The 22,385-nt window shown below is 44.1% G+C and overlaps 1 protein-coding gene across 1 annotated transcript in view; it reads left to right on the top strand.

Moving 5' to 3' along the window:
• The window catches only part of IRAK1BP1 (interleukin 1 receptor associated kinase 1 binding protein 1), a 66,522-nt gene that overhangs the window by 22,499 nt on the left and 21,638 nt on the right, over positions 1 to 22,385 (top strand). Inside the window, exon 2 of the mRNA XM_069235641.1 lies at positions 9,398 to 9,463. Within this exon, the coding sequence (XP_069091742.1) occupies positions 9,398 to 9,463 (66 nt within the window). The remainder of the gene's footprint in view (positions 1 to 9,397; positions 9,464 to 22,385) is intronic.

Raw genomic sequence — 22,385 nt, 5'->3', positions numbered from 1 at the left:
TTCCTAGGACCTAATAGGAAATCCTGTAAGTCTATACTATCAGAGAGAGTGTTCAGGTGTTTAACCGCTGTTAAAGTGTTTGTCTGCACCCATTGCTGGCACAGCTTACCCACACTGTATGTTGTAATTCTACCAGTATGTTGGCCTGATAGAAAGCGAGGGTCTGGCCTATGAATGGAAAAAAACCCTGAAGAGTTCAAAAAACACCCTTGACACTCATCAGTGTCGGTGGGCCATACCAACCATCGGCCGAGATGGGAAAGTGAAGAATTATAAGCACCAGCCTTAACCATTGCATCTAGCCTGTCCTCTGAAATATTAAGAAAGTGTTGCCAATCTCTAAATTTTGTCGGAGTAGGGATACTGGGCGTGTTCAGATCTTTAATTTTTGCTAACCCCAGACATGATGTCTGCTCAACAGTGTCATTTAAAAAAATCATTTGCACAGGAATCAAGCAAGCTTGAAACAAAGCCTCCCTTCCCTGTATTTGCCAATCTTGTGTTCCCCATACACTCTTCAGATCGATAGTGTTCTTCCAAAATTCGTAACCCTCAATCGAGAGCCGGGAAACAAAAGGATCTGAATAAATCAGTTTTGTATCTGTTAGCAAAAGTTTTTTAAATTGCGCTGTAGGTAATTTTAAATAATATGATTCAGCTTTCTTTGTATCATGCCCAGAAAAGTATGTGAATTTGTCACTATAATACTTTGGACTCCCCACCTGTGGTGTTGAACAGTGTTCCCATTGTGTGTAGTTAAAGAGAGGCCTATATCTAGTTGCACGGTGCAGGTAGTGATGTCCCCAATTGTTATAGCAGAACATTTCCCCATAATTCATTGTATAATCATATACATCATCACTTCCAAAAGTGGTGTAGTCCTTCATTTCAGTTAGCATTGAATCACCTGTTTGGACATCCCAATCATCAGAGACAACATTAGGTGTAATAACATGAGACATTGAAATTTTGAACACATATGGTATTTGAATTATCTCTGTAGGCCCATATATATCGAACGGAACTTTGTCGCATACAATCCCATCAGGAATCAGAATAGCTGTAATATTGACAGGGGACAAATCACGTCGGACCTTATGTGATGAATGATGTGGTGTTAAAATTTCATCAACCGGCTCCACAGAGGAGCGATCAGCGATATAGTGACCATTAATTAGTCAAAGGAAAACAGTCACAAAACCAATCCATAAAAATAATGCAATGAATGTCAAACAGAACCAGAGATAGTTCCATGGATATATCAAATAGTTTTCCTTAAGCCATCAATAGAATTTGCTACTTCTCGAAAGTTTGTCAGTCTCAGTTGAGGATGAATCCGAAGAAAAATCATCAATGTCTACAAAATAGCCAGAGGAAGTCTCTGCAAACACAGGACCCGTCGAATTCTCATCCACTGCTCGTGGAAGTTCTTGATAGACAACGTTAATAGCCGTGGAAGTGTTCGTGTAAAACGCAGCCAAATCCTGAAGCGGGGTGGGCTCAGAAGTTGTTACTGGAACCAACAAAAGTTCATTTTCCACCCTCCCCATGGTCGAGGAAGTGTCTGGAACAGCAGCTGACATAGTTTCATAGTCAGTAGTAGTGATATTCATCCTACTATGTAGATGGATGTCCTGTTGGGTAGTGAGAGGGGATCGGGAACTACCCAAGGGACCTCCTGGTCTACTGTGAAGAATCGGCCATATGGTGTATTTTGATGTCATCAATGGAGATGAATCTGTTTGATTTGGAACCAGACAATGGTGGAAGGATGACAGTCCTGGTGCCTTTTATCCCCAAGACCGGTACAGGTGCTCTGTATGATGGACCAAATTCTTTTTTCACAGCGATCTTCTCATGAACCAGATCCCCAACGTTAGGAATCCAGCCAGTCGAAGTTTTCGCCAATTCCCTTATTCCCAGGGTGGCAGCACTTGTAGATGATTTATCATCACGGAATTGTTGAAGCTCCTGTAAAACAGCAGGACGTTCTTTTATGTCAAATGGTGTTTCTGCTGCCACCATACCAGGGGTATCAAGATCGGGAACATACATAGGTGTCCCAAAGAGAACCTCATATGGAGACTTCCCCCCAAGGACCGTCTTGGCAGATTATTCAGTGCTCTCTGGACCCCATATAGGTGATGTAGCCAACTGCGGCCTGAACCTAATACTCGAGCTGTTAAGGACTGCTTTAGATCACGATTCCTCCTCTCCACGACCGAATTTCCCTCGGGATGGTATGGTGAGGAGTAATGGTGTTCAACACCCATCGTTCTCATGGTGTCCCTGAAAGCTTTAGAGGCAAATGCAGGGCCCTGGTCCGAATGGAATGCTGCAACCGCATATGTACCGATAAAGATCAGCAAATCTTTTATAACAGTCCGGGCGTCACCCGACCGCTGTGGCCATACCCACAGGAATCTAGAACAGGAATCTACAGCCACTAAAATGTATTTATATGCACCATCAGGCTGCAAGGGACCACAATGGTCCAGGTACACACAATGGAGTGGCTTGTTTGACACTAAGAGAGATGTCTGCGGAGGGCGTTTGATATTTGAGCCCTTAATCTGCTGACAAATGTCACAGCAAAGGACATACTGTTTAGTCCGTCTGCATAGACCAGGCCACCAGTACCGTTGTTGTAGAATGGTGATAGTGATAGTGGCCTGTATACCAGCATGTGCAGAAGCGACACCCTCATGCACTGATCATCACCCTGTGCACTGATATGATAAGTATAGTTTGTAGGGTAACTTTTCGGAAGGGTCTTGCCTGCAACCAAAGCTTTAACGGCAATCCGTATTCCATTATCCAACCTCGTCCGAGAACGAGTCACTGCAGCCACAGAAGCCGTAGCTACTGATGCTTTGGCTGCTTCATCAGCCAAAGTATTGCCAGCAACATGTATTCCTACACGTTGGTGCCCTAATGTATGAACTACATGGACACATGGAAGCTTATCTTTAAGATCAGCCACTCTTCCCCACAACATTTTGTGTTTAATGGTGTTCCCTTTAGAATCTCTAAACCCGTTCAGTTTCTAATGATTGAGATATTCATTGTATGACTGGACGCAGTAATATGAATCACAGACAATCAAAGTCTGTGTTCCTGGCTCAGAATGTTCGAGCGCTAGAAGAAGAGCTTTAAGCTCGGCCAACTGGGCTGTGCAGTCCCCTAAGGTCTGAGTGTAGGTATTGTGAGGATGGAAAACTCAGTTTTCCATTACCCCGCACACGGCTGCGCAAGCTGCCGAGTATTGATGTTTAGTACCCACAGCCAGTTGTGCCGATCCGTCAGTATAAATGATGGTATTCTAACTCTCTATTGGCAATATATGTAGAGGAGCGGGGTACTCCTGTTCATACTGGAGAAATTCTTGTGTCTGAAGTCTTGGGTCAAACACATAATCAACATCAGTGGTGGTCAGAGACGTTGCCCATTGAATCCAGCGTGGATGTAATGCCTTAGCGTTTGGAACGCTCGCTTTAGTGACAGCCTCTAAGGCCGGCACCGGGGAGACAACAATGATGCGTTTCCCCTGGGCAAGTGGCCTCTCCTTTATGACGGCCATCTGAACTGCTGTCAGAATTTTTTCAGTAGGAGCAAAACGTTTCTCAGCATTGGAGTACAAATGTGATTTGTATGCTATCGCCACTGTGTCAACCTCATTAAAGGTGACATAGGTAAATCTAAGGGCACCAGCTATTATTCTGATGACCAAATTTGTTTTATTGTCACGTGTATATAGGTGTCTAGCTTCTATCATGTCCCGTTGTATGTCTCTAAGGATGTGTGTGTGTTCAATCGTCCATCGCCTGCTAGAAAAATTGGGCTGAATTAAGTCATAAAGAGGCTTGATGCGTTCAGCATAATCTGGAATGTATGTTCTGCCAAAATTAAAGAAACCCAGTAATGACTGTAATTTCTTAAGCATGTTTGGAGGCTGTAACTGAGCACACTTTTCTAGGAAGTGCGGGGCCAGGCTCGTCCCCTCATTTGATAGCTCATATCCCAGGAATAATACACTAAGAAAGGCTATCTTGCTTTTCTTAAAATTAAATTTATAGCCGAAGGCTGCAAATCCCAAAATTATCCGATCGACCCTTGCAAGATGAATGTCGAGGGTGTCGTCAGTGACCTAGATATCATCCACATAGGATAATGCATCGGAATCAAGCTCGTGCAAAATTGATGTTACACGGGCCGAAAGCAGTCCTGGGCTGTTTTTATAGCCTTGGGGTAAACGACGAAAGCGTTTGAGAGCCAAAGGAAAATGCACTTAGGTCCCTACTTTCATGTGCTAAATTCTGGCAGAAAAACCCATTAGATATATCCAATGTAGTTTTATATTTTTTACGCACTATATTATTGATCAGCGCTGTGCTGTGTGAATTTTGTATAGCATATGTGCGTGTATGACTATTCAAGTGTCTATAATCAACCACTATTCTATATGAATGATCATGTTTTGCAACGGCAAATAACGGATTATTCATTGCCGATGTACAGGGCTCAATTACTCCCTGGTATTCAAGTTGTGACAGTATCTCTGTCACTGGAGCTTTCGCTTCATGTTTAACAGGGTATTGTGGCTGCGGGTGTGGTGTAGACCTAACGGGAATAACATGACCAGGAGAGTCCTTGTCCCAACCCACATGATTACGGTATAATGCAGGTGCCTGCGCTAAAGCCCATTCAGCAGCATAGACTTTTTTGTCTGCCTCCGGAACAAGATCGGAGAAAGAAGGCAAAATGACATCTTCCCCATGTGGGAGCTTGCGGACATGTTCAGGTGGCCAGTCTCTCTCGGCCAACAGGATATCCCTAGTAAGTTCATCCCAAAATATTACACTAATAATGCGTTCCACGTCTCCCTCTATCTGAATTGTTAAATCATAAACCCGATCGGGTGGGAGAACGCGGCCATCTGCTTTCTCAACTGCGATGTAATCACTAGTTGCTGTCTCATCCAGATGATCTTTCAGACTCTGGCGACATATCGTGACCTCTGCCACGCTGTCCAACAGAGTCACTGCCCACCTCTTGTTCCTCAACAGTGTTCTCAATACTACTGGCATTTTTAACGGTCAGTGCTGCCACTTTCTTCTTTTTAAATTGTGGCTTTTGCTGAGGAGTCTTTTCTTCTTTTTTAATGATAGACGGTGGCGAGTCTTTCTTTTCTTTCACGTATTCCGGACGTCGATCTTGACGGCCCCCTCTCTCGCTACGTTTATCCGGTGCGTCCTGAAAGGAACGAGAAGGACGTGAATTAGTATATCTGTCTGGAGTTCTAATGTTATCCCTATTCCTGAGATTATACCTCCTTTCGGAGTACTCCGGATGTGGAGAATCAGCTCTTTTCTTTCTCCTGTCTTTGAAATCTTTTTGTTTGTCCTAGCGCTTTTTAGAGCCCTCTTGTGCTTGCTTTGTACCTTCCTTATGGGCGGTACTTGGTATGTCCAATTTTTTAGGTTTAGCTCCCAAACCATCCCGTCCTATACTAGTATAGGTATCGGAGATTATTTTCGGTAGCTGTCTCTTTTGTTCCATATTTGGAATTTCCCGGTGACGCTGGCGTATTGCCAGTGCCACCGCTTCCCCTTTAATATTACTTAGTATTAACGAGGAGATGGCGTCAAAATTACGCATCAATTTCATCCCCAGATCCAGGGCCGGTGCAGCCCCATGCTCATTTTGTATTTGTTTTAACACTTCCGGTAAACTGGCAAGTGTAGGGGTACCATGTGTGGTAGTATAAACGGCAGCGAAGACTGTACCGCAAGTGGCACATTCATCCACCGAGGGAACCATCCCGAACGGCAAGCACATAGTGAGCAATCTATGTTTCTCCTGTGGCCCCGTATGGGGGAACACAGCTTCCAGCTGATTTGTTTTCTGAGCAATCCAGACCGGTATTTTTTTCCGTTCCGTGGACACTTTACCCATAGTAGTATGCACTGTTTGTGGATTAATCCCATTAGCCAATTGATATCCACCAGGTACTGGTGGTGCTGGACGCGCTGGTGTAGTGTTCAATGCTCGCATTACGAACTGAACCAATCGTCTATATAATGCCACTAATTCATTATATTATATTCTTAAATCTGCAATCGGCATAGTCTGTATGCCTGGGTGAGGTGTATATGTGGCAAACATGGGCCATGTAGGCCCTTCATTACTTAATGGACCTAGCCTCACCCGTCGTAGTACATGTGGTAGGGCGCCTTCAAACCAGTTCTGATGCTCTTGATATGTGAGCGATATTTCATGATACTGGTATGTTTCGTATCTTACGGGTACGTCCGCAATGTCATAAGTGTGAAATGTGTGCGTTCGTTGGTCAGCCTCAGGAAAGGCAACCCAACAGTAAAACATTTCTGTTTGGTATGCTTCAGTCGCTTCTATTATCAGAGTAACATCCCCGCCCTCTTCTGTAAGGCCATGCACTAATAAATGTTGTGCAAGTGCATGTCTAGCATTTGCAGGAATGTCTATGGTATTAGCCATAGTTGTTTAGAGAAACGGAACACCAAAATAGGGGAAGTTTTTCCTTTTGTGAGTTCGAGCTCGAACAACCTACAGCCTAATTAGGTGTTACCTGTTTGGCTGTGGAGGATTCTCCCAAAGACCACGGACGTCTCCGTATAATGGTACTGTGGGTACCTGTTGTCTGTGAGACAGTGATAGTCAGGGTATCCGTAAATTAGTGCCTAAACACCATCGTTGGTGGCGCCATGTCGTAGTTTGGACTCTTGCTCTGAGCAAGACTGCTGGTCTCAGGATGACAGTACTTTCGTTTGTAAGTGACTAAGTCTCTTCCTACAACTAGTTGTAACTGTTGTCCAAACCTTACCGGCTTAGTAGCAGTACCACACCAGAAATACAATAGTAACAGGTGATTTGTAGCAGTCGCTTATGCATGGACTCAAAGTAAGATCTCTCAGGGTTGTAGTGGTTAAACGGAAATTACCCTTTTCTCACAGATTTATTATGTCTTGTACAAACAAAGGCAATAACACAGATGTAGTGACGTTATAATAGATTTTATTCAACATAACTGCTATTTGTGATACGTTGCATGAACTGCAATGATTAGGATAATGAATATACCAAGCAACAGTATTGTGATGAAGAGAGTCATTGTTATAAAGACCCCCACCATTGTGCAATATATAAAAGAAATATATGTATATGTATAAGATGGAATATGCCCTAAGGAGAATAGGTCTAACCTCCTACCTAACCGGAGAGCTGGGTTCGTTAAACCTAATCTGCCAAAGCCGTGTCCATGAGAGGAGCCCCCAACTCTCGTTACCTTGGAATGAGGTCTCTATCTCAGACTCCGCAGGGACACGAAGACTGGGTCAGCGTCAGGATGACTGCAGCATCGGTATCAGCGATGGTGGCGATGCCCTCTGGTCGGAATCCCTCTGATTATCTGTCTAAAGTGTGTTGTATTTATACAGATCTACAAGGTCCCCTGACTTAAAGTGTTATTCATAACAATAGATAACAGGCATGCTTGGGACGGCAATTAATATCAACAATCCCTCGCAAGTATAGAGAGGGAAAATCCCTAAGTGTGAATACCTACTGTATGTTTGTCTTTCGTGCTTGATCTTTGCGCCTTGGCGCAGTGACACTGATAATAAAACCCATAACAAGTGGCCTAACTATAAACAAGGCCGCCATCTTAAAGGAAATAAATAATTAAATGGACTAAGACAGAGCAAGCTAAGTAGGTTAAAAGTCACTGGGTGACAGGGGCACAAGTTTACAAGCCTACGGCTAAGCTAACTCCTGTTATCCCGTTAAAACAAACTAGGATTCACTACACCAGCAATGATCCAGCTGTGCTAGTAACTAATTTATCTGCTATGGTGGATAACTATCTAATCTTGAGATCAGTCAGAACCACTCCAACAAAAGGGATCATGGTACCAAATATATCCCCTACACTTTCAGAAGCACTAGTACTATGTTTTGGTCTACTACATGAACTGCATACCGGGTCATTAAAATGTTCCATATGATAAAGTGTTAGTAAAGCTATAGCTAGTGCCATACCAATCCTTGGGCATTGTAAAGTAGTCATGCTCTTCGTGTACGTAATAGACCTCAGGAATAACAGGATCCTTCCCTCACAAAATTTGATCTAAATTCCCTCCCAGTTCAAAAATATGGTCAGAATCACTCCTTTCCACCACTTGAGTATGGACTACAGATTTTACCTTGTGTACACACAGCTTGATTTTATGTTTACAAACTAAGTTAAAAGTGGGTAGAACCCCTGACACTTTAATTCTTCTTTAGCCCATTTATTTTTGTACTTTTGATCTTGACCTGTTCATCTTGCATCCATCACCCTTCTATCTTCTACCTCATATGCATATATCTTTTCAATGTCAGTCAGGAAAGAAGTCAAATTGTGCCTGTGAGCGTAAGCAGTATCTAACTTTGCAATAGCCTTGAAAAAAAATCCATACTTCACAAAACAGAAGAGTGAACCACACCGGTCTTGATACCATAGTCTCCCATGTATTGTACCGGAAACCCGCAACCACTAATAGCTACCAGCAGTATATATAATCTCCACTGGAGTGACATAGTGGATAGTGTCATCATTTGGTGTTGCTGGGTACTCGCTTCTCCAGGTAAATGATACCTCCATTAGGAGGGAGAGTGTCTGGAAAGAGATACTGTTGAGATCTGTGCAAAAAGAGTAAAAATAGGATAGGGATAGGGCTAACACTTTGAAAAAAGAAAAAAAAAAAAAAAAAAGTGATGTTGTTCGGACATATTACCAAGAACTTATTCAATTCCCCTTTTCTTTCCCCTCCCCCAGCATAATGGTTTTTGTTAAGATTGCTATGAATATGGTAAAAATTATTTCTGATTTGCATGTTTGTGGACATCAACTAGTCACCTTACAGCAGTTAAATAGACTTTAGAAGTCTTTCCGGCACTACTTCTCAAAACGAGAGCAGTGTCATCCTATGTGTTGCATGACAAACCAACCACAAGCTCTAGTGACAGTTACATCTCAGAGCTGATTCCTAAACAAGAGTAAAGGGACAAGACTGGTTCTTGAGGAACACACACAAACCTTCCTGATGGAGCTCCTGTGCTATTAATGTTGTATGCTCACTGGAGTATTAATGGGGTATCCATGGGTAACATTTACGTTGTTACCGTCCCTTAACCTCAAGTACATACATTGAGGAGTAATTCAGGATGTTTTGATTTGTAGGAAGTAGGTCTCACTATAGAAATGCTGCAATACCACTGTGTACTTATTTAGAGATTCTCGCATCTAGTCAATCTTCAAACCATGTTTGTTCATCAAAAAAGAGTGGCATCTATATTTTATGTTGCTGTTTTATTTTAGGAAGAAAACCTAACGGTAACCAAAACCTTTAGAAGAAGAGAAAATGCATACAATATGGAAGTAGAGGTATGTGAAAAATATTTGTAAATGTCAAATTGAATGTGCCGTTTAGTTTCTCTGTATAACTGCTTTTTAGGTTGTGCCACAAAGTTACTTGAGTCACATTTGCCTTCTTTGCCTTATGGTTCTATATAGGTCCATGCCAACTGTTATTTTAGAGAGGGCTTTGGCACCTCAGATGATTTTTTGTAAACAAAGGCTGTTATGTTGGAAGGTGAGGTCACAAAGGAAGTGTTTTTGCACACCAACGATTTCATGCCCCCCATTCATTTTGCTCTGTAGCTGATGTACTAATCTGTCACAGCACAAAATGACTGTTTGCCATATTTATGATGTAAAAGTATTTTTGCGAATGGCCATGAAGATCTCTGTCTCTGCATTTGCATTCACTGTTTGGCCGTATTTTTAATTCTGCTTTGAAAAATAAATGGTATTCAGTAAATACCATTGGCGGGGAATATGCAGAGTTCACCTACACTGCTGTCAGCTGCTCCAAATGCCACCTTCTGCCATTTACAAGATGAGCAGTGTGCCTTTTCAATATTTCATATACAGCTTTTATTCATTGAAATCTGTGATTTTTGCAAATCTGAGGATATGCAACCTTAAAAATGCTTTTGACGTCAGGCCCAAAGTTATTAAATAGTTTGAGAAAACACTGAAGAGGAAAATGGTGTAAAGAAATAACAGTAAACTATTACAATGAATTTCATGATCCCTAAGCCATGGTGTAAATGTATACATATATAATGTATGAAAATTGATTAATAGTTGGGGAAGATGTGAGTCCCAGTTAACAAGTGCAAAATCTTGTTATGTCCAACACAAGTGTTCAACTAATCATTGGTATTTATGGCATTCAGCAGGCTGTCTTAAACAGTACCAAAGCAATTAAAAAGTAAGAATACATGCAATAAAAATCCTCCAACCAATTTCTGAAAATAGAGAACATTTTAATAAAGGCATTCCAAAATTACTAAAATCCAATAAAGCGAACTGAAGCTATGTTTAAAAAAAAAAAAAAAAGTTTTTAGGTCAAAAAGCTCCAAGAAAAAAAGTCACTTTTCATGGTTGACCAAGGATGTAGGTGCAATCATGGATAACTACCACAGATCGGATGTCAGATACACGAAATGGTTCGTTCTGGGCAAAGATTTTACCTCCTGACTTAGTCTTTTTTATGTAAGACAAAATCTTCTAAATATCTCGTAAAGTCCTCTCAAAGTAGCATAGCTACTGGACTAAGTCCAGTTGAAGCTGTTTTGGTGGGAAAAGCTTAGAGCAGGAAATTCCAGTTTTACGTCTACCAAAGTCCTTTCATTAAGCTGATGCTTTTCACATCTCTGCATTTCTACCTTTGAGATCGGGCTGTTCTTTTGGAGCTGAAATCCTCCAACAGGGCAATCCTGGATTCTTTATTCGGAATGTGTCCTTTCCAAGTTGGACACCTTTGCTGCAAGGTCCCGCTGACGCCCACAACTTCTCAGACTTTCTAGAGCTTTTCCTCTTGTTCTGTTCTAAGGTTACCAGAAGGTTCTGCCGTCAGGCTCCAGTTCAGATCCATTTGTTACTGGTCAGCTGGTCACCCCAGGAAATGGGCTTCTTGCAGTTTGCTGTGTCTCCGTAGCCACACAGGAGGAGTGACAGTCAACCCTTGGAGTTCAGTTCTCAGACAGATCATCCGTTAGGAGCTATAGCCAAATGGCACTATTGGATGTGGTGAGAATGATCTTCGCTAAAAGCTTACTGGTTCATTTACAAGAATAGGTAGCTTATAAGGAAGCTCTCAGGCTTTAGAGATAACCATTTTACCTTAGATAACGTCTCAATAATTGAAGCTATAACAGAAAAGTATGGGAAAACAAGAGGTCAGGTTATATATGTGTCTTTTATTGACTTCTCCACTGCTTTTGATTGAGTCAACAGACATTTTCAGTGGAGGAAGCTTTCTATCCTGACAATCCATTAATCTCTGCTTCATTTATTGTTGGCTCTGCACACCTCCACCTGATGCCAGATTATTTTAGGTGGAACCAAGGACTGTTTGCATAAATTTCAACAAAAAACGAGCTCCTACAAGGTTGCCCTTTAGCCCCTTTATTATTTCCCCTGCATGTATCTGGCTTACCACTGGTTCTTTCCTCTAACAGGGGAGACTCCCCCAAGGTTGGGGAGGAAGAAATACCTTGTGTGCTCTATGCGGACCATTAGAAAAGGGATTTCTGGTTGACTAAGGTAGGCACTTCAGCCAGGCAGGGACCACCACTCTAGTCGGGGCAAGGGAGCTACACACCCAAAATTATCCCTGTTCACCCCCCTGGTAGCTTGGTACAATTTGTCAGGTTTATCCCAGAGGCAATATGTAAAGCGTTTGCACAGCACGTGACCCAATAAATACCCCACAAAGAATACTACACAACAAGTTTTATAAAAATAAACTGTATTCCACAAAACATCTTTAGACCAACCATGACATGCATCAGTAATAACCTGCTACACAAGCAGTTGTCAGAATATTACACTGGTTACTAGAACTCTGCCAAATCAAGCAGTGGTCAGGTAAACACATAGGTTACTAGTATTCTACAACGCAAACAATAGTCAGGATATCCTTTTTCACCAAAAGCACATGGGATAACAACCACATTATTATGAATTGAAAAATATCCTCATCCTTTACATATGTCACAAAACCTTCCCTCCCAATGTGTATACTGTAGAGTGTGGAAGCCTCTTAATTACAACACAGAAAAAGGACATAGCAAGCTACTCCAGGTCATGGCCATAAAGTGACCCATAACTATGATGGTGTAAGACATATTAGGGAAATGTAGAACGTTCAGGACCCCTATCAGCACCTTCCTCTTGAAGGTTACAGCATGCCTGCGCTCCTTTTACAAGCTGTGTGGTACTTTTGGGTCTCCATAGAGGGGCACAAGAGCTCCTGTACCTGTGTTTACGGTAAACCAAGTGGCTGGGTAGACATGGGACCTCTGAGGTTCTTGCCCATCCTGCCAGCCGTAATATGCCGGCCAAAAACAACACTGTCTCGGGGACCGATCTTCCTGAAAGTCCACAACTCTCGCGGGCACGGGGTTAGCCTTCCTGGGTTCTCTGGTGGGCGGTGTCTCTCCCACCGGCTCCATTGCTCCTCGCACCCCGCAACTCTGCTGGCTGAGCCTCCTGGGTCGGAGGCACGAAGCTGAGCCCTCCTGCGCGGCCGGCAGAGATCTTTGATCTCCTCTGCGTCCCAGGAGAGTGGGCGTCTCTGTGTGTTGGGGCTGTAAGAGCACCGAAGCAGGTCCTGCTTGTGCCCCGGGGGCACCACAGGGAGCACGCTCATCCATGTTAATCCATCAGCTCCTCAGGACCTCTCCCACATCGGAGAGAGGAGGGGGGCCCACATCGGGTGACACAGGCACTTGCGACCAAGCAGGTGGTCATTCGAAATAAAGCACTCCTCATGTGCTGATTCCAAGGATGAAGTAGTGCTGCACAGAAGAAACACAACTCTTCCCTCATGCTGATGTAGGAACACACAAAGCTCTCTCCCTGCTCTGAAGCAGGGAAACACTGAAGCGCTCCTTATTCATTGAAATAATAAAACCGGGGGAGAAGAGGGACACACCGCCAAGCCCCTAGAGATCACTGGGGAAGGTCCAAGGGAAAGTAAAGCAAGCCCTGGGCCAGCACATCAGGGTCTTTGGGGCAAAGCAACAGCCGTCCTTGTGACCCAGCAGACCACAGGTCAGTGCCACAGCAGATCAGTTCTGATGGCGGTTCCTCATAGCAACATAAGTTTCCACTGGCAGGTCCATGCAGTGTCTAAAAATGTGAGGGACAACCCCCTGTACTTATACTTATTCTGCACAGCTTCCACAAAGGTGGAGAGAGGGATTCCAACCAGTTCTAATCAGTTCCAGGATAGTCCCCTTCTCCAACACTGGCTCCATACATCAGTAGAGTGTACACTAGCCCTTTGTTTGAGGCCAGGGCACAGTTTTACAGATGCATATGTGCCTTGCCTCTACCTCTCCCAGCCCAGGAAGACCATTCAGTATGCTGATGTACTTCTGTTACACATCCACCCTCCCTGTGTGCTGGCTGGCTGAAAAGTATGTATAAAGCCCAGCTGTCGCTGTACCCCAGACGTGGATTGGAGTCAAGCTACAAAAGCACCAGAGTTATAAGCACAGAGAACTGCCCACTTTCTAAAAGTGACATTTCTATAATGGTAATAAAAAAAAAAAATAAAAAAAAAACGACACCAGTAAGGAACATTTCTCGCTACCATTCCAACCATACCAAACATGCATACGCCACCCTTCATAGATCAGACAATACCACTTAACAATATGAAAGGGCATTTCCAATTCAATCCCCTGAGACAGCCCTCACAACAGTGAGAAACCAAATAGGCTGTTTGCTACTACTAGGACAGGCCTCTCAACAAGGCACATGTCCTTCATCTTACCTACACCTCATCCTGCCCATGGGCTAGCTAGAGCCTAATTTAGGGGTGAGATATATAGGTAGTAAAAGGGGAGTTCCAGGCCTGGCAAGTAAATTTAGATTCCAGGTCCATGTGGGAGTAAACTGCGGATGTAGGCACTGCAGTGGCAGGCCTGAGACAGGCTTGAAATGCTACTTCTGTGGTTGGCGCAAGCTGCTCTGCAGGCCCACTAGTAGCATTTAATATACAGGCCCTGGATATGAAGGATATCGCTGTACTAGGGACTTGCAGGTAAATTTAAAAGTCAGTCGGGTGTAAGCCGATCATAACATGTTTAGAAGAGAGAACACATGCACTTTAGCACTGATCAGAAGTGACAAAGTGCCCAGAGTCCTAGAGCCAACAAAAAGAGTTCCTAAAAATAGTAGGAGGAAGGCAGAAAGATGGGGATGACCCTTCAAAAAGGGCCAGGTCCAACTCAACGCTAAAAGTATACTAGACCTGACCCTTGATGGTGTTTTAAAGGCAAGCAGCAATTAAACCTGTTTCCTTGGGACCAAAAAAAACTAGAGGAGGTGAAGTCATATGTGTATATATAAGAAAAATGATTAGCTCTAACTTATATTTGAAAGCAACCACATAGCCTACTTGTTCCCCAGATCCATGGGACTGGGAATATTCTAGAATGCTCACGGCCGTATAGATTTGTTTTTTTTCTTTTTACTTCAACTATTAAGTTTGGAATTAGATATGGCCCTCTGCCTATCAAATCTTAAGTGCTCAACATTGCACTGTTCATGCAGTTCTAAGAGAATGCCGCTGTATCTGAGATGGAACATAGCTCAGGCTAGTAAAACATAAAAACATTGTAATCATTTGTTTTAAAATTAGATTGCAGATGTTACCATTAAGAAGCATCACAGGAGCTTGGGCGAGAATTAGTAAAAACAAGCAAATTTAGAACTTATTGTTTTTGTAGTGGCTATTTTTTCAAAATAGCATTTTATCTGTATTTGAAGCATGTGCACTTTTGTATAATCCAGATAATGAGATGACCTGTTTTAAAATATTTAAATTTTTTAGTAGTTTCTTAAAGCTTTATTGATCTTGGATCGATTTTTAATTTTTTAATTTTTATTTTATTTTATTTATTGTCTCCCCTCTTGCTTATGGGAAGCTCAATTAGCTATGTAACATCCCTATATTTGTGATTTTATTTTTTCCCTCAACTTATGGGCTCATGTAAGGAGAAAGGGAAATGGTTTGGCTATGTGTAAGGAAATGCCTTCCTTGGCATGGTTACCCCCTGACGTTTTGCCTTTTGTTGATGCCAGTTATGAATGAAAGTGTGCTGGGACCCTGCTAACTAGGCCCCAGCACCAGTGTTCTTTACCTAAACTGTACCTTTGTCCCCACAGTTGGCACAGCCCTGGCACACAGATAAGTCCCTTGTAAATGGTACCCCTGGTGCTAAGGGCCCTGTTGCCAGGGAAGGTCTCTAAGGGCTGCAGCATGTCTTATGCCACCCTGGGGACCCCTCACTCAGCACATGCACACTGCCGCACAGCTTCTGTGTGCTGGTGGGGAGAAAATGGCTAAGTCGACATGGCACTCCCCTCAGGGTGCCATGCCCACCTCTCATTGCCTGTGGCATAGGTAAGGCACCCCTCTAGCAGGCCTTACAGCCCTAAGGCAGGGTGCACTATAGCACAGGTAACGGCATAAGTGCATGAGCACTATGCCCCTACAGTGTCTAAGCAAAACCTTAGGGTAGCTATAAAGAGTATATGGTCTGGGAGTTTGTCAAATACAACTCCACAGTTCCATAATGGCTACACTGAAATTTGGGAAGTTGGGTATCAAACTTTTCAGCACAATAAATGCACCCTAATGCCAGTGTGGGATTTATTGTAAAATACACCCAGAGGGCATCTTAGAGATGCCCCCTGAATACCAGTCTGACTCCTAGTGCTAGGCTGACCAGTTTCTGCCAGCCTGCCACAACCAGACGAGGTTCTGGCCACAAGGGGTGAGTGCCTTTGTCACTCTGTTGCCAGGAACAAAGCCTGTACTGGGTGGAGGTGCTTCTCACCTCCCCCTGCAGGAACTGTAACACCTAGCGGTGAGCCTCAAAGGCTCATGCCTTTTGTTACAGCACCCCAGGGCATCCCAGCTAGAGGAGATGCCCGCCCCTTCGGTCACTGCCCCCACTTTTGGCGGCAAGGCTGAAGGAGATAATGAGAAAAACAAGGAGTCGTCACTCACCAGTCAGGGCAGCCCCTATGGTGCCCTGAACTGAGGTGACCCCTGCCTTTAGAAATCCTCCATCTTGAGTCTGAAGGATTCCCCCAATATTAATAGGGATGTGCCCGCTCCCCTCAGGGAGGAGGCACACAGAGGGTGTAGCCACCCTCCAGGACAGTAGCCATTGGCTACTGCCCTCCCAGACCTAAACACACCCCTAAATGTAGAACTGCTGACCTGGAAGCCCCGCAGAGACGACGGAGACACCTACGCATCCGACAGGGACCAGCGACCTCTGAGGACTCAGAGGACTGCCCTGAACCTGAAAGGCCAAGAAACTCCTGAAAACAGCGGCACTGTGTAAAAACTGCAACAACTTAGCAAATTTAAAGCCTCTTTTAAAGAAGTCTCTCTTCCCGCCAGAAGCGAGAGACTTCACACTCTGCACCTGACTCCCCCGGCTCGAGCTCCAGAGAACCAACACCGCAGAGAGGACTCCCAGGTGACTACAAGGACGTGAGTATCCTGAGTCGAGCCCCCTCCCCCCCTGAACCCCACAGCACCGCCTGCAGAGAGGATCCAGAGGCTACCCCTGACCGCGACTGCCTGGTAACCAGGAACCCGATGCCTGGACCAAGCACTGCACCCGCAGCCCCCCCAGACCGAGAGGAACCACCTTCGATGTGCAGGAGTGACCAGCAGGCGGTCCTCATGCTAGCCCAGTCGGTGGCTGGCTCAAGAAGCCCCACTGTGCCCTGCCTGCATCGCCTAAGTGACCCCGTGTCCCTCCATTGTTTTCAATAGTAACCCCGACGCCTACTTTGCCTACTGCACCCGGCCGCCCCTGTGCTGCCTCTGTGCCGCTGAGGGTGTGTTTTGTGGGCTTGTGTGTGTCCCCCTCCAGGGCTCTACAAACCCCCACCCCCCCCCGGTCTGCTCCCCGAGGACGCAGGTACTTACCTGTTAGCAGACTGGCCCCGGAGCACCCCTGTTCTTCATGGGCACCTATGGGTTTTGGGCCCTCCATTGACCTCTGCACCTGACCGGCCCAGTCTTGCTGTGGCTTTGGGGTTGTCTTGAACCCCCAAAGGTGGGCTGCCTATGCCCAGGAGACTGACTGTATAAGTGCTTAACTTACCTCCCCCAGGAATTGTTGATTTTTGCACTGTGTCCACTTTCAAAATAGCTTATTGCCATTTTAACCTAAACTGTGTGTACGACTATTTTAAATCAAAGTTCTATACCTACTTGTGTGAAGTACCTTGCATTTTATGTACTTAACTCAAATCTTGAATCTTGTGGTTCTTAAATAAATTAAGAAAATATATTTTACTACATAAAACCTATTAGCTTGGAGTTAAGTCTTTGAGTGTGTCTTCTCATTTATTGCCTTTGTCACTCTGTTGCCCGAAACAAAGCCTGTACTGGGTGGAGGTGCTTCTCACCTCCCCCTCCAGGAACTGTAACACCTGGCGGTGAGCCTCAAAGGCTCATGCCTTTTGTTACAGCACCCCAGGGCATCCCAGCTAGAGGAGATGCCCGCCCCTCCGGCCACTGCCCCTACTTTTGGCGGCAAGGCTGGAGGAGATTATGAAAAAAACATGGAGGAGTCACCCACCAGTCAGAACAGACCCTAAGGTGCCCTAAGCTGAGGTGACCCCTGCCTTTAGAAATCCTCCATCTTGAGTTTGGAGGATTCCCCCAATAGGAATAGGGATGTGCCCCCCTCCCCTCAGGGAGGAAGCACAAAGAGGATGTAGCCACCCTCCAGGATTGTAGCCATTGGCTATTGCCCCTCAGACCTAAACACACCCCTAAATTCAGTATTTAGGGGCGACCCTGAACCCAGGAAATCAGATTCCTGCAACCTAAAGAAAGAAGGACGGCTGACCTGAAAGCCCCGCGTAGACGACAGACACCAACTGACTTGGCCCCAGCCCTACCGGCCTGTCTCCAGACTCAAAGAACCTGCACAGTGACGCATCTGACAGGGACCAGCGAACTCTGAGGACTCAGAGGACTGCCCTGAACCCGAAGGACCAAGAAACTCCAGAGAACAGCAGCACTATTCAAAAACTGCAACAACGTTGCAACTTTAAAGCAACTTTCAAAGAACTCTCTCTTCCCGCTGGTAGCGTGAGACTTCACACTCTGCACCCGACGCCCCCGGCTCGAGCTCCAGAGAACCAACACCGCAGAGAGGACTCCCAGGTGATTACGACGATGTGGGTGCCCTGAGTTGATTTTTCCCTCACCCCACCCCCAACCTCCCCCACAGCGATGCCTGCAGAGGAGATCCACAGGCTCCCCGTCACTGCGACTGCCTGGTTGCAAGGAACCAGACGCCTGGACCAAGCACTGCACCCACAGCCCCCAGGACCGAGAGGAACCAACTTCTAGTGCAGGAGTCACCAGCAAGCAGCCCTCATCCTAGTGTGGGTGGCTGGCCCGGGAATCCCCCGTGCCCTGCCTCCATCGCCTAAGTGACCCCCGGGTCCCTCCATTGCTTTCAATAGCAAGCCCGACGCCTACTTTGCCTACTGCATCCGGCCACCCCTGCGCCACTGAAGGTGTGTTTTGTGGGCTTGTGTGTTCCATCCCCCTCTTCCCCCCCTCCCCCCCCCCACACCTCAGGGCTTTACAAACCCCCCCCTCTGGTCTGCTCCCCGAGGACGCAGGTACTTGCCTGCTAGCAGACTGGAACCGGAGTGTCCCTGTTCTTCATAGGCGCCTATGGGTCTTGGGGCCTTCTTTGACCTCTGCACCTGACTGGCCCTGTGTTGCTGGTGCTGTGGCTTTGGGGTTGTCTTGAACCCCTAACGGTGGGCTGCCTATGCCCAGGAGACTGACTGCATAGGTGCTTTACTTACCTGAGAAACTTAACCAAACTTACCTCCCCCAGGAACTGTGATTTGTGCACTGTCCACTTTTAAAATAGCTTATTGCCATTTTAACCTAAACTGTTTGTACTACTGTTTTAAATCAAAGTTCTAACTTACCTGTGTGAAGTACCTTGCATTTTATGTACTTACCTCAAATCTTGAATCTTGTGCTTCTAAAATAAATTAAGAAAATATATTTTTCTATATAAAACCTATTAGCCTGAAGTTAAGTCTTTGAGTGTGTGTTCCTCATTTATTGCCTGTGTGTACCACAAATGCTTAACACTACCCTCTGATATACTACTCGACCACACTAGCACAATATATTGCCACTATCAACCTCTAAGGGGAACCCTTGGACCCTGTGCACACTGTCTCTCACTTTGAGATAGTATATACAGAGTCGACCTCGTACACTATGTTATCAACTGGAGATTAAAAAAAAAAAAAAAGTTATAATTTTAATGAAGATTCCAAATGTATTGGGGAGGGGTGTAGTATGTTTTAACAAAGTGTCGTCCCAAAAAATGGAATAAAAGCAATAAGGTAGTGTTTCTTAGTGTTATGGAGGTGAATACAACTGCTGTCTCTTTGGCCAAAAGCAGGACGAGTTCCCTTCACATTTGAATGAACCGTTAGAAAAAAATTATATTCAGGAACATAACAACTCCAGGCACTGGCGTTTCACTACAAGTTTCTTAACTTCCTTAAAAGCAATATTTATCTCTGATGTCCAGTTACATTGTACACCTTTCTTAAGCAACGACTTTAGACGTTGCACAGCCAACGCATACCCTGGAGCCTAATGAGCCTTTGTCAACAGGTTCTGGTGCTCTTAGTATAGCTTCCAGATTACAGTACTGAGGTTTTATGCCCTTTGCTGAAATAGCATTCTTATTAAAGTATTCATCCTTCTGAACATAATAATTAACGCTTATCTCATTTGAAAATCATTCATAATGTTCGAAACCTGTTCAAGCCTAAAAATGCTCGTTTCTTTAGTTAAAATTAATATGTTGTCTTGAAAAGCCTGAACATTTGTCAAGCTTCCCAAATAATATGCCAGTTTTCCTTAAAACACTGTCCAAACTAAAGTGGAGAAATACCTAGCTTCTCCAGTATTTGCTATCAGTGCTTGTATTTTTTTCAAGGGGTGGACTCAATCAAGATGTTTTCATTTAAAGAGCACAAATAAACTCAAACCTAAGTCACCAGAACATTTTCTTGTCAAAACAGGAGAAACGCACCCTGATGAATCTGTTGGTTGAATTACACCTTCTGAGCATAGTGTGTCAAGTAGTGTTTTCAAATACTTATGGACGTTAAGGGGAATAGGCCTGACTTAATGTACCACCGGATTTGTACCTGGTTTGATTTTAATACTATGTTCAAATCCATTCACTATCCCAATCTCGTATTTGAATACATTTTAAAATTTAGACTTTACACAGTACCCTGTCATCAGAATACACAAATGTCACACTCGCACAGAAGGCAATAGAGAGAGGCACCAGAACGTTGAAGGGTGGCTGCAGGTTTTCTCTTGGATCCAAAAACCCGACACCACGCAGCTAACAGCCTTCAGCTCACAATGATACCCTCTAGTCTTCGCTTGCAGTGTATGTTAGAAAGCTAAAAAGTTTTCTCTGCAGTTTTTGGGGGAAATAACCTTCTCTGTCAGCACGCTCAGATCTCAGTAAAACAGTTATCCTTTCCGCGTAAGTGGGTCATAACATCTTCGTGCATTACGTTTTCTTAGCTCTAAAATAATTCCTCTTTCAGAATTCAGATTACACCACTCCTGGTACCAAAATGTAGCCCGGGGTCTTAAATGATCAAAACCACAGTATCAAACTAAGTAAGTCCAGAGGAAAGTTTATTCCAAGATAGACACTCACGAGTGGATGGATACCTCTGGTCAGTTGGGGAAGCAGCAGTCTGCCAAAATTCTGCCAAATTCAAAGCTCTGGAACTCCAGCAAAATTCCAATAAAGAGAGAAACATTTTAAAGTTACAATCAAGGTAAAACCTGTTAACAGCAGGTAGTAAGCTAAATACAACATGTCTACCATCCACTATGCAGATGAGATTGTAGAATGCGCTGTACATTTAACCTTTATGTCCATAGCACATTAGTGTGGCGTTTGGCACTAGTAGAGAAGGGAATATAGTGTGGTTATCTTTTGCCTTACAGTCTGAAACTCTCTGTTGGGCAGAAGCAAGCCAAGAAGCCACCATAACTTTCTTTACGGAATTAGGGGTGCACAAAGGAAAATGAAAAAGGAAGTTAAAGGTCACTGCTAGTTTCAGAAGGTCATTTGGGAGACAGAATAAGGTGGTCATTGTGGTACTTTTTGAGTGTGTATTATTTTGTTTTGATAATTCGTTTATGATATACATACTGCATTTCATCATGTCCTTCGTTTCTGTGGCCATCATAAAGCTTTTTTCTGTTAGAGATAAACAATCCAATATGCAAGAAAATCTAAATATGCCCATGTTTTTAAGTGGCCCTTAACAGTGACCTTTGATTCATTTTTAAATGTTTCCCCTTTTGGCGCACAAAGAGAACTAGGGTGCAGCGAAGTATATTTGTTGTTAAAAATCACACAAAATGGTCTAGTGGGAGAACCAGAATTAGAACCCTGGTCAGACAACTGCCATCAGCTCAGCCCAGTTCTCGGATGCCTGCTCGTCTCTAGAACGTATAGGTAATCCCTGTACAAAGTTTTGACACTGTCCCTGGAACTGCAGAAACCAGATATTACTGCCTGTTTACTGAAATGCAAGGGACCTACTTTTTAGGCTCTTACAATCATAAGGAACCGAGTACAAGAGTCGAGGATAACTCTTGAAGAGTGATGTGGCTTAGAATGTGTAATTCTGGATGCAAAAGTGTTGCTCATGATAAGGAGATTGTCCAAACTAAGTTATTAATATTTGAAAAGATGTTCAACATTTTGGTAGCAAGGAAATATGCTTATTTGTTAAGTTTTAAGGTATCACATCATTGTTACATTGAGGCCTGTGTGTAGTTACGCTTGGATGACATTAAGTACATAGCGGAGCATTTGTTATTTATCATTACACCAAGTGGAATTTAAACCTCGAACGGTAACAATTCCCCAGATAACTCGCAATTTCACTGGATCGTATCTAGTTTATCTGTGTATTATTTAAGTTTAATGCATTCTTACAGTAGAATATTGTGCATCTCAGTCAAATGGTCGCTTTACAGTAACGTATGTTTCTTTTATGTAGCTTTTATTCACCCATACACTCCTCCCCATCTGTGTGCAGGCCTTAGCATGCAAGGCTAGAATTGAGAAAACCCAATTTCATGAGACTG

Source organism: Pleurodeles waltl, chromosome 5 (assembly GCF_031143425.1).
Source record: "Pleurodeles waltl isolate 20211129_DDA chromosome 5, aPleWal1.hap1.20221129, whole genome shotgun sequence".
Taxonomy (NCBI): Eukaryota; Metazoa; Chordata; class Amphibia; order Caudata; family Salamandridae; genus Pleurodeles; species Pleurodeles waltl.
The sequence above is the reverse complement of the archived record's forward strand: the minus strand, read 5'-3'. Positions and strand labels throughout refer to the sequence as shown.